The 12,688-nt window shown below is 47.0% G+C and overlaps 1 protein-coding gene across 1 annotated transcript in view; it reads left to right on the forward strand.

Annotated features, from left to right (window-relative positions):
* The window catches only part of TBX1 (T-box transcription factor 1), a 50,764-nt gene that overhangs the window by 17,741 nt on the left and 20,335 nt on the right, over window positions 1-12,688 (forward strand). The window contains exons 3-5 of the mRNA XM_087880247.1: window positions 2,258-2,359; window positions 7,389-7,560; window positions 9,986-10,141. Coding sequence (XP_087736373.1) covers window positions 2,258-2,359; window positions 7,389-7,560; window positions 9,986-10,141 — 430 coding nt within the window. The remainder of the gene's footprint in view (window positions 1-2,257; window positions 2,360-7,388; window positions 7,561-9,985; window positions 10,142-12,688) is intronic.

Here is a 12,688-nt window from a genome sequence, read left to right on the forward strand (position 1 = left end):
AGGGATGGCCAAGCAAGTGAGAATTCCTTGATGAATTTATTTTAACTCCTTCCAACGATGTCAAAAAAGGATCCCTTAACTCAGAAGGCCAGGAAGAGGAAGCCAAGAGTTTAAACTTGGGAGCTTCAGTTTAAAAAGTTGCTTCTTTATCTGTGGTGGGCAACCAAGTTTTTATTCTGGTCTGCCATATAGATTCTGACTTAGTCAGTGGTGCTGGCTGGAATTCTTTTCCCAAATATGCTAAGTGCAGAATTAAGCAGTTACAGAATTGTTAGGTGCTGTCTGAACTTGGTGGTTTTCTTGCAAACGTCTCATTACCCAGCTAGGTAACATCATCAGTGCTAGAAGGGAGTGGGGCTTACTCTCTATTTGTCTGCAAAAAAACCACCAAGCTCAGAAAGCACCAAAGACCCCTGAGCTACAAATAACCTCTTCTATTGGTAGTTAGAGGGACATGGTAGCTCAGTGGTTAAGACGCTGAGTTTGTCGATCAAAAGGTCGGCAGTTCAGTGGTTCGAATCCCTAGTGCTGCGTAATGGGGTGAGCTCCCGTTCCTTGTCCCAGCTTCTGCCAACCTAGCAGTTCGAAAGCAGGTAAAAAATGCAAGTAGAAAAATAAGGACCACCTTTGGTGGGAAGGGAACAGCGTTCCGTGCGCCTTTGGTGTTGAGTCATGCCGGCCACATGACCACGGAGACGTCTTCGGACAGCGCTGGCTCTTCGGCTTTGAAACAGAGATGAGCACCGCCCCCTAGAGTTGGGAACGACTAGCACGTATGTGCGAGGGGAACCTGACCGTCCGTCAGATGGATGGTATCCATCTCCCAAGTCATGTTTTTTTAGACCAGGATGCTGAAGAGACCAATCTGTAACCAGTGGGGCAAAGAACATACGATGAAGAAGAGTCTTGTGGCACTCTGAAGATGGCCAATTTACAGTCAATACCTAACTGGGGGCTCTCCTCATGATTTCATAAATTGGTTTAGAAGGGGAGGTTAGTGTTTTTTTCTAATGTCATCAAAAGATGGCTATGATGACATCTTCTCCAGTCACATTTTGGGCCACCACCATTGGCTGGCGGATGTTAGAAATGGTCTGAGTGAAAGAGGTCCACTTCATTAAGCAGGAACAAAGAACTTGTGGTGGAGAGAAATCCTCACATTTCCACACCAAGATCTCTATTGCTATCTCATAACATAAAGACGTTGAGACTCTAGAACAGTGATGGCTAACCTTTTTGCCATCGCGTGCCAGGAGGGGGGGTGGGGGAGGTTCGACCATGCCCACACCCATAATTCTGTGCGTCTCGCCCTATGCATGCGTGCGCAACCCTCCCCTCCCGCTCTGGAGGCTGGGGACAGCAAAAAAGTCACTTCCTGTCCAACCGAGAGTTGGGAAATGGGCCTCTGAGGGGGTGGGGAAGGCTGTTTTTGCCCTCCCCAGATGCATAGAGAGGATCTGGAGCCAGGTGAGAAAGAAAAACAGGCCTTCCCCACCCCGCCCAGGACCTCTGGAGGCAGGAAACAGCCTGTTTCCCTACTTCTGGTGGGCCCAGAAGGCCCGAAAATCAGCTGGCTGGTGCACGCATGCACGCCAGAGCTGAGCTGGCATGCCCACTGATATGGCTACATGTGCCAAAGGTTCGCCATCACTGCTCTAGAAAGAGTGCAGAGAAGAGCAACCAGGATGATGAGGGGACTGGAGGCTAAAACATATGAAGAATGGTTGCAGGAACTGGGCATGGCTGGTCTAGTGAAGAGAAGGACCAGGGGAGACAGGAGAGCAGTCTTCCAATATTTGAGGGGCTGCCACAGAGAGGAGGGGGTCAAGCTATTTTCCAAAGCACCTGAAGGCCAGACAAGGAATAATGGATATGGAAACTGACCAAGAAGAGATTCAACCTAGAAATGAGGAGAATTTTTCTGACACTGAGAGCAATCAACCCATGGAATAGAAGTTGCCTTCGGAAGTTGTGGGAGCTTCATCACTGGAAGCTTTCAAGGAGAGGCTGCCATTTGTCAGAAATGGTGTGTAGGGTCTCCTGCATGGGCGGGGGCTGGACTAGATGACCTACAAGGTCCCTTCCAACTCTGCCAATCTGTTAATCTAACCGCCTTCCTACAAGGTTCCGATTTTCTAATCGCTCAATGCCGCCTCCATTTCCTTTTCTTTGGAAATCTGTCCTCAAGCAGAGGACAGAATGGGGCTTTGCCAGATGCTCCTCCGTCCTTCTCAGCTGTCTCCTTTTCCTTCCGCAGGAGAATGTTCCCCACGTTCCAGGTGAAAATTTTCGGGATGGATCCCATGGCCGACTATATGCTCCTGATGGACTTTGTACCGGTGGATGACAAACGTTATAGGCAAGTATTGGAAGTCTTCTCTGGGGAGTGGAGAGCTCTGCAAGGGTTGCCTTGAATGGACGTAACCTCCGAGTAGGCGGCCGAGTGTCTTGCAAGGAACGGAAGGGGGGTGGAAATCACAAGTTACAACTAGATCCCCGGGCTGTGAGGCCTGTCTCCTTTTTCCCAATGCTGGGGGTGCAAATTCCCCACCGAGGCAGTATGTCCCTTGGAGGGATTCAGTATAGATTTTGCAGAATTGTGAGGGACAGTTTGGTCTGGTGGTTAAGGCAGCAGGCTAGAAACTGGGAGGTTGTGAGTTCTAGTTTCCACTTAGGCATGAAAGCCAGCTGGGTGACTTGGGGCCAATCACTAGGCAGTGGTGAATTCTAGTCCTGCCTTAGGCATGAAAGCCAGCTGGGTGACTTTGAACCAATCACTAGGTGATGATGAGTTCTAGCCCTGCTTTAAGCATGAAAGCCAGCTGGGTGACTTGGGGCCAATCACTAGGTGATGGTGAATTCTAGTCCTGCCATAAGCATGAAAGGCAGCTGGGTGACTTGGGGCCAATCACTAGGTGATGGTGAATTCTAGTCCTGCCTTAAGCATGAAAGCCAACTGGATGACTTGGGGCCAATCACTAGGCAGTGGTGAATTCTAGTCCTGCCTTAGGCATGAAAGCCAGCTGGGTGACTTTGAGCCAATCACTAGGTGATGGTGACTTCTAGTCTTGCCTTAGACACAAAAGCCAGCTGGGTGACTTTGAGACAATCACTAGGCGATGGTGAGTTCTAGCCCTGCCTTAAGCATGAAAGCCAGCTGGGTGACTTTGGGCCAATCACTAGGCAGTGGTGAATTCTAGTCCTGCCTTAGGCATGAAAGCCAACTGGATGACTTGGGGCCAATCACTAGGCAGTGGTGAATTCTAGTCCTGCCTTAGGCATGAAAGCCAGCTGGGTGACTTTGAGCCAATCACTAGGCGATGGTGAGTTCTAGCCCTGCCTTAAGCATGAAAGCCAGCTGGGTGACTTTGGGCCAATCACTAGGCAGTGGTGAATTCTAGTCCTGCCTTAGGCATGAAAGCCAACTGGATGACTTGGGGCCAATCACTAGGCAGTGGTGAATTCTAGTCCTGCCTTAGGCATGAAAGCCAGCTGGGTGACTTTGAGACAATCACTAGGCGATGGTGAGTTCTAGCCCTGCCTTAAGCATGAAAGCCAGCTGGGTGACTTTGGGCCAATCACTAGGCAGTGGTGAATTCTAGTCCTGCCTTAGGCATGAAAGCCAACTGGATGACTTGGGGCCAATCACTAGGCAGTGGTGAATTCTAGTCCTGCCTTAGGCATGAAAGCCAGCTGGGTGACTTTGAGCCAATCACTAGGCGATGGTGAGTTCTAGCCCTGCCTTAGGCATGAAAACCAACTGGGTGACTTTGGGCCAGTCCTGATCTCTCAGCGAAACCCACCTTTTACAAAGTTGCTGTTGTGGGGAAAATAGGAGGGGTAAGATGTTTTGAATAAGTTCACCGCCTTGGATTTTATTTGCAAAAATAATATAGGATATAAACAATAAAACTTTATTCTCATCCCCAGCCCAGCCCATTGTTTTAATCTATTCTGTTAACTAAGGAGAGGAGTAAAAAAAAATAAATCGACTTTTTGGAAACAAGGGGAAAAATTCACTTCTAGCAGACAGTCATGGGAAGTGTTTAGTAGTGGCATTCAGCCGGTTCGGACGAATCTGTAGTGGCGACCCAGCGCTATGCCATCCTATTTAGCCACATTTTCTAAGCCATGGACATGCGTGGAAGCCGCGCACATAAGCAAAATGCTTTCAGTGCAAGGCAAACCAGTGGTAAAATTATGTGAAATATACCCCTGGAAGGATTGATTAATCTATGCTTTTCAGTGGGGATGGGGGCTTCACTGGGTGGCGTAATCCTCCCCCAGTGGCCCTCCTCCCTCTCCTCCCCCCTCCCCAAGTTTGTTCTTCCACGCTCCGCTCCTTCCAGGCATTTCTCTCTCTCTCTCTCCAAAGCTCGTCTAAAACTAACTGTCTTGTTTGGCCTTTGCTTCTTGCCAAGAAGCTGCAATTTAGGAGCAGGGAGCTAAATCTCAAATTTGTTGCTGGTTTTTTTTTTTCTTTTTTCCCCTGAATCATTATTTTGCTTTGAGGCTTCAGTCATTTGTCAGCGATTATCTCCAATTTTGTTCTCAGTTTAAAAGCAAGAATGCCTTTGAGCCATTTTTTAAACAGGTTTAGTAGAGATCTTTCCTTTCTCTCTTTCTTTTTCTTTCTTGTTTCTCTCTCTCTTTCTTATTTCTTTTTCTTTCTTTCTTTCTTTCTCTTTCTCTTTCTTTCTCGTTTCTCTCTTTCTTATTTCTTTTTCTTTCTTTCTTTCTCTTTCTTTTTCTTTCTCTCTTCCTTTCTCTTTCTCTCTTTCTCTTTCTTTTTCTTTTTTGTTTCTCTCTCTCTCTCTTATTTCTTTCTTTCTTATTTCTTTCTTTCTCTCTCTCTCCTCCCTCCCTCCATCCTTCCTTTCCTCCCACTTTACCTACCAACTGTGCACTCTCCACATGTGCTGGACTCCAGTTCCCATAATTCCCAGCATTATGTGGAAAGTTCATTTAAATTCACATTCACATTCACTTTTTCTTTTTCTTTTTTCTTTCTTTCTTTCTTTCTTTCTTTCTTTCTTTCTTTCTTTCTTTCTTTCTTTCTTTCTTTCTTTCTTTCTTTCTTATTTTCTTTTCTTTCTGCCTGCCTACCTGCCTGTCTTAATTTCTGTCTTTTCCTTTTTCCTTTTTTCTTTCTCTCTTTCTCTTTCCTCCCACCCACCCTCCCACTTTACCTACCAACTGTGCACTCTCCACATGTGCTGGACTTCAGTTCCCATAATTCCCAGCACTATGTGAGAGTATTCAGTGGGGGAAAGTTCATTCATAGTCACGTTCACACATCATTCTTAACCCAGCTATGAACTTCAGCGCTGTCCGAAGACGTCTCCGTGGTCATGTGGCCGGCATGACTCAACGCCAAAGGCGCACGGAACGCTGTTCCCTTCCCACCAAAGGTGGCCCCTATTTTTTCTACTTACATTTTTTATGTGCTTTCGAACTGCTAGGTTGGCAGAAGCTGGGACAAGTCACGGGAGCTCACCCCATTACGCGGCACTAGGGATTCAAACTGCTGAACTGCCAACCTTTCGATCGACAAGCTCAGCATCTTAGCCACTGAGCCACCGTGTCCCTTTACTGTAAGCATCTTACAGTATAGTTTAAAAGCATCAATATAAAACCATGAATATGGACAATGATGAAATGAACTTAAATGAATTAAAAACCAAGAGCACAGATGGGTAATTACTGCCTGTTTTCCACCACCCCTCCTTGGCCGCCCAACATTCGGGGGAAGGGGGGGGAAATAAAAAGAGAATCCACAATGACCTCATGGGTGTCGTGATGATGTCATCGCCCGCAGGACCCCAGTTATGATGTTACTCTCCCCTTCCTCTGCCCACTTCCCTTTGCAGAAACCTCCAAGCCTCCTTGCTTGCACGCTGACAAGGAGGTAAATATTTCGGCAACGTCCCGCAGGGCCTCAAATATGTTTGCTTGTCAAAAGGAAACGGGATCTATTGCATGCAAGAAAGAGGATTTTTGCCTGAGGCGCCCCACCTTCCTTCTTGCTCGATTCCTCATTTGTTTCTGTTCAGCCTACATTGGGCGCCTCCACCCATCACCCGAAACCTGCTTTTTCAAGACTCTCTTGGCTTGAGAAGTCTAGAATCTCCTCGGGGGTCCGATGCCGGGCACGGGGGCTAGATAGAAGGCAGCCAGCATGACCCAGATGCCAAGGGAACCGTCCTGACTGAGGTGGCTTCTCCGTGCAACCACAATGCTGTCTTTAATCCAGCGTGTTGGGTTTACGTCGTATCTGAGCTGTTGTAGGAGATCACAAGGCTGAGCCTGAAAGGGGGGGGGGGGTCAAACGCGTCATAAGTCACGAGTCCCTGCTCCCATAAGAGATCTAACTCCAGCCCACTTTGAATGCCTCTCTTATCCCCGGCTCATTTCCCTTAACGGCCAGTTGGCCAGATTCTTCTTTCTTCTTCTTCTTCTTCTTCTTCTTCTTCTTCTTCTTCTTCTTCTTCTTCTTCTTCTTCTTCTTCTTCTTCTTCTTCTTCTTCTTCCTTCTTCTTCTTCTTCTTCTTCTTCTTCTTCTTCTTCTTCTTCTTCTTCTTCTTCTCCTCCTCCTCCTCCTCCTCCTCCTCCTCCTCCTCCTCCCCTCCTCCCCCTCATTCTCCTCCCCCTTCTTCTTCTACTACTTCTTCTTCTCCTTCTTCCTCTTCCTCATCCTCCTCCTCCCCTCCCCTCCTCCTCCTCCTCCTCCTCCTCCTCCTTCCCCTTCTTCTTCTTCTTCTTTCTCTTCCTCTTCCTCTTCCCCCCTCCTCCTTCTCCTCCTCCTTCCCCTTCTTCTTCTTCTTCTCCTACTCCTCCTTCTCCTTCTCCTCTTCCTCCTCTTCCTCTTCCTCTTCCACTTCTCCTTCTCCTTCTCCTCCTCCTTCTTTTCCTCCTCCTCCTCTCCCTTCTTCTTCTACTACTTCTACTTCTTCTCCTTCTTCCTCTTCCTCCTCCCCCTCCCCCTCCCCCTCCCCCCCTCCTCCTCCCTAGTGACTTTGGGCTGGCTTTTCACACTTAACAGTGAAAAAACAGTGAGCCCAGAATTTATGTGGCTAAGTGAAAACGTTTGTTAAGTGACGTTTGCCCCATATTACGACTTTTCTTGCCCTCATTGTTCTGTGAATCGTTGCACTTGTTAGCTTAGTACCATGGTTGCTAAGTAAACCTGGCTTCCTTCTTGCAAGGAAGGATGAGTGGGGCGATCAAAGAACCTGGGTTAGATCTCCTACATCTGCCAAATGTTTGGGTTTTTTCCCCCCCACTGTCCCGGTCAAGTTTACGTCTATGGGATTTCCTGGTGGTCTCCTTTCCAACCTTGTGAATCATATCAATTCCTGATTGGGTTTTTTTTTTTAATTTCTCCGCAGGTATGCGTTTCACAGTTCCTCCTGGCTGGTCGCTGGCAAAGCCGACCCTGCCACACCGGGGAGAGTGCACTATCACCCGGATTCTCCTGCGAGAGGAGCTCAGTGGATGAAGCAGATCGTGTCCTTTGATAAGTTGAAGCTGACGAACAATTTATTGGATGACAATGGGCATGTAAGTGGTTGCTGGGAAAGGGAGAACCAGGGACAGCTGGGGAGGAGATGAATATTCCCCCTAGCAGTACCAACATCACCATTTATTTCATCAGTTTAGATGCACGCCTATCTCACAAGGGCGACTCTGGGTTTCTCACAATACATTAAAACAATGTTTTAACCTTTAAAATAACAACAACAACAACAACAACAACAACAACACTGTGTTTCCCCAAAAATAAGACCCTGTCTTATATTTTTTTGAACCCTGAAATAAGCGCTTGGCCTTATTGCCATGCGCTCAAAAGTCAGATTGGGCTTCTTATCAGGGGATGTCTTATTTTGGAGGAAACAGGGTAAACAACAACAATAATATATACAAAAGGATGGAGGCTATTGCTGAGCACATTGTAAGCCGCCCTGAGTCTCCGGAGAAGGGCGGCATATAAATCAAATTTAAAAAATAATAATAATAACAACAACAATAATAATACTGTGTTTCCCCGAAAATAAGACCCTGTGTTATATTTTTTTGAACCCTGAAATAAGCGCTTGGCCTTATTGCCATGCACTCAAAAGCCCGATTGGGCTTCTTATCAGGGGATGTTGCAGGAACTGGGTATGTCTAGTTTAATGAAAAGAAGGACTAGGGGAGACATGATAGCAGTGTTTCAATATCTCAGGGACTGCCCCAAAGAAGAGGGAGTCAAGCTATTCTCCAAAGCACCTGAAGGCAGGACAAGAAGCAATGGGTGGAAACTCCTCAAGGAGAGAAGCAACTTAGAACTAAGGAGAAATTTCCTGACAGTGAGAACAATGAATCAGTGGAACAACTTGCCACCAGAAGCTGTGAATGCTCCAACAATGGAAATTTTTAAGAAGATGTTGGATAACCATTTGTCTGAAGTGGTGTAGGGTTTCCTATCTAAGCAGGAGGTTGGACTAGAAGATCTCCAAGTTCCCTTCCAACTCCAAGGATAGAAGGATCAGGTTATCCTTTCAAATTCTTTCTGAATTGGTCAAGGAACTATTGACCAGATCTATTGGGCTACCAACCGTAGTTCTATACAGATCTATTGGGTTACAACAATGTGTCAGCATCTTATTGGCCTTAACTGGCCTTGAAAATTCAGCAAGATTAAGACTTGGTTGGGAGACTCAAGGTTGTGGGCCAAACTGGGAAGATGAAAAGACATTTCTGACTTAAAGCATCTCCTTTCAAAACTCAAACCATAGTTTTCCCAATGAAAAATAGCTCATGGTTTTAAAGCCTTGGGGATCATCTCTCCCCACATGTATCCTCAAAAGATACTCTTCACATCCTTCCTCTACAACAGAAGAAGATGATAGGTGAGGTGTCCACCGTGTTAGCTGGTGTTATGCAGCTGCAAAGTTCTCGAGTGGGGTTTTCCAACCTTGGTGACATTAAGGTGCATGGAAGTCGGCTTCCAGAATTCTGTGAGTTGGTCATCAACTCACTTCAAGTCATCAAGGCTGAGAAACCCCACTCGAGCCGAGGTGGCGCAGTGGTTAGAGTGCAGTACTGCAGCTACTTCAGCTGACTGCTAGTTCAGCAGATCAGCAGATCAAATCTCACCGGCTCAAGGTTGACTCAGCCTTCCGTCCTTCCGAGGTGGGTAAAATGAGGACCCAGATTTTTGAGGGCAATATGCTATTTAGTGTACTGATCTTTGGTGTAAGCCGCCCAGAGTCCTCGGAGAGTGGGCAGCATAGAAATATAAATAATAATAATAAAACTGTGTGACACAACAACCCCCATCATCCCCAGCCAACATGGCAGACAATTCACCCAGGGGTAGGCTGCTGGGGGTTTGGGAGAACCCTCTACCTAAGATTCTGTGCAGTTCGGAGAACCTCCAAATCCCACTCCTGGCTGGCCCCGCCCACCCTGCCCCTCTTTTCCCAGGAATCCCCACGTGGCCCGTTTTGAATGCAGGTAAGTGCAGGGCATGCGCAGAGGCTCAGGGAGGGCGAAAAACGGGCCTACTCGAAGTTCGGGAAGTAATGGGCCCATTTCTGGCCTCCACAGGGCCTCCGGAGCCTGGGGAGGCTGTTTTCACCCTCCCGGAGGCTCAAGAAAAGCCTCCGGAGCCCGGGGAGGACAAAAATGCCCCTTCTGCCGTGGTGCAGGAGGCCGACTAGGCCATGCCCACCATGGCCACGCCCACCCAGCAACTGGCCAGAGAACCACTTGCTAAAATTGTTGAAGCCCGCCCCTGAACTCACCCACCGTCTTCTTGCCAAGTTGAGGGGAGCAAGAACTGCCATTGAAGCGGCGTCTTCTAATCTGAATATTTTTGTGGGGTGTTCCTCTCTCTCACTCTCTCTCTCTCTCTCTCTCTCTCTTTCTTTCTCGTCGCTACCACCTTGGTGTGGCCGAACGGACCAGTTATACGATTTCCCTTGCTCGTTTTGCCATTCAGATCATTTTGAACTCCATGCACAGATACCAGCCCCGTTTCCACGTCGTCTACGTGGACCCGCGGAAAGACAGCGAGAAGTACGCGGAGGAGAACTTTAAGACCTTTGTCTTCGAGGAGACCCGGTTCACCGCCGTCACGGCCTATCAAAACCATCGGGTGAGTATCTGGAATTCATTAAGAGACGCAGGGCTTTCCAAGACGTCATTTATCAACCAACCACCACCACCACCCCTGCCTGCCCCCCTCCTTCGCCTTAAAAAGCCACCTTCCCTTGTCCAGCACACATCTTCATCTAGTGACATGATGGATGAAGAGCCGGAAAAGAGAAGGTAGGTCGGAGATTGTTGGGTGCAGTCAATCAACCAAAGTTTGCTTGTTTTGGTGGGGGTGGTGGAGTGGGGTGGGGAAATTGGTGCAAAGCTCTTAAAGGCGACACACGTTCTTGTTTAAATCATCTCAGATGTGAGGACCTGGAGGGAAGGTCCAGGAGGCCAGGGGTGGGTGGGATTCAGCTGGTTCGGACCGGTTCGGATGTTAATTTTAATCTGGTTTGCCAAACCAGTAGTTGCAAGGACTGGCTGACCAGGGCCCACTCTGCCCCTCCCCTCCCAGGAGTCTCCACGCAGCCCGTTTCGGATGCCAGGTAACTGCAGGGCCCACGCGGAGGGAATGGGGATTTTGCAATATCCTTCCCCTGGAGTGGGGAGGGAATGGGGATTTTGCAGTATCCTTCTCCCAGGAGTGGGGAGGGAATGGGGATTTTGCAGTATCCTTCCCCCAGGAGTGGGGTGGGAATGGAGATTTTGCAGTATCCTTCCCCTGCCACGCCCACCAAGCCATACCACGCCCACCAAGCCACACCCACAGAACCGGTAATGAAAAAAAAATTGGATTTCACCACTGGGTTGATCACGACAGGGTTCCGGAAGTTTCAGTTTGGTAACATCTGGAACCTTAGAGGTACCTCCTCACCATGATGTGGGACTTCTAATGTGCAGCTGGGGACAAAGAAACCAGATGTGCGCGTGAAGTATTATTCTTTTTTTTTTTATTATTGAAAAGTTTTTAAAAATTTTACACATATTTTCCCCTCTCTCCTCCCCCCTCCTGCCCCAACCCTCCCCCGCCCCGGACTTTCCAGAGCCAGTACAGGGTATAGCATTTAACAAACATAAAAAAAAACATACACTAACTATCTATAGATTTATCTCCCTCTTGCACTTTAGCTCCCCTTGTTCATATCTAAATATAACTATTTAAACCAATTATTGCTTGAAAGTAATCAATCCACCTTCGTTCTTGTCCGTTCTTCAATAATAAGCAAGTCTTCTTTCTTCCAGTATTACACAATCAGAGCCCAGTTACAATTAACCATCACATCTCCAACCCTTACCAAAATATTTTAACCAATCTCAAATAAAATATATTGTAAAAACCTTATTTTTACTTTTTACCCCATAAACTTATATTGATTCTTCCTGGAAACATTCCTTACTTAATAGCTTTGCATAAACTTATTCATCTTATTCTCTGCGTATAATCAAATACCATCTTCACTATTTAATATCTATAAAAAATATTGTAAAAACGAAGTATTATTCTTATCAGCTTCCCATGCACGCAATTACGGTGTCCCAATGGAGCAAAAAAAATGTGTGAAGTTGCAGCTGGGGATAAAAACACCAGTTCACTGCATCTGTTTAATACATCTGGGAGATCTCTGTGCCCAGAATGTGCCCAGGGAGCCTGAAAGTCCTTTTATCGCCAGGCTCCAAGGATTATGGATTGCTTGTGTCTAATGTGACACCCCACCTCCCTTATAATATCAATGCCAGAAGACTAGATGGGAAATGCGTCTCTACAGTGAAGAACCCATGAAATTAGCAAAGCCCAACTCCGAGGCGACTTTGAATGCTTCAAATCAATCAGAAATAGGAAAAAAAAAGGCTTATTTATGTAAAAAAGAAAAATATTTGCAGGCTTTGGAGATGTTCCCTGTCTCTGCAGCCAAAAATTGAAGCCAAGTAGGGTACAGACAGTTCTCAAGTTACAACAGTTCATTTAGTGATGTTTCGGCAGTGAAAAAAAAGTGATTTAGGACTATTCTGCATGTTTATAACCGTTAGCGCGCCTCCCCCGTGGTCACGTGATAAAAATTCAGACGCTTGGCAACTGGCTCGTATTTATGACGGTTGCAATGTTCTGAGCTTTTGCGAACTTCTGACAACGGGGAAGCCCAGTCCGGTTCAATCTCAGTTAGCCTGGTGTGAAGAAGGCCAGTTTCTCAACCAGTGCTCCTCAACCTTGGTGACGTTAAGGTGTATGGACTTCATATCCCAGAATTCCCCAGCGAGGGAATTTTTCCCAGCCAGGAATGAGGAATTTTTCCCAGCCAGCTCCCAAGAGTTTCCTACTGATGCTGGCGGACAGGGAATTCTGGGAGTTGAAGTTCGCACATTTGTAAAGCAGGCTGACCGGGGAATCCTGGAAGTCCACGCATCTTAAAAGATGCTGGCTGGGGAATTCTGGGAGCTGAAGTCGATATATCTTAAAGCATGCTGGATTAAGAATTCTGGGAGCTGAAATCCATATATCTTAAAGCATGCTGGCTGGGGAATTCTGGGAGTTGAAGTCCATATATTTTAAAGCAATCTGGCTGGGGAATTCTGGGAGTTGAAGTCCATATATCTTACATCATGCTGG

Source organism: Pantherophis guttatus, chromosome 17 (genome assembly GCF_059756535.1).
Source record: "Pantherophis guttatus breed Tessera chromosome 17, ASM5975653v1, whole genome shotgun sequence".
Classification (NCBI taxonomy): domain Eukaryota; kingdom Metazoa; phylum Chordata; class Lepidosauria; order Squamata; family Colubridae; genus Pantherophis; species Pantherophis guttatus.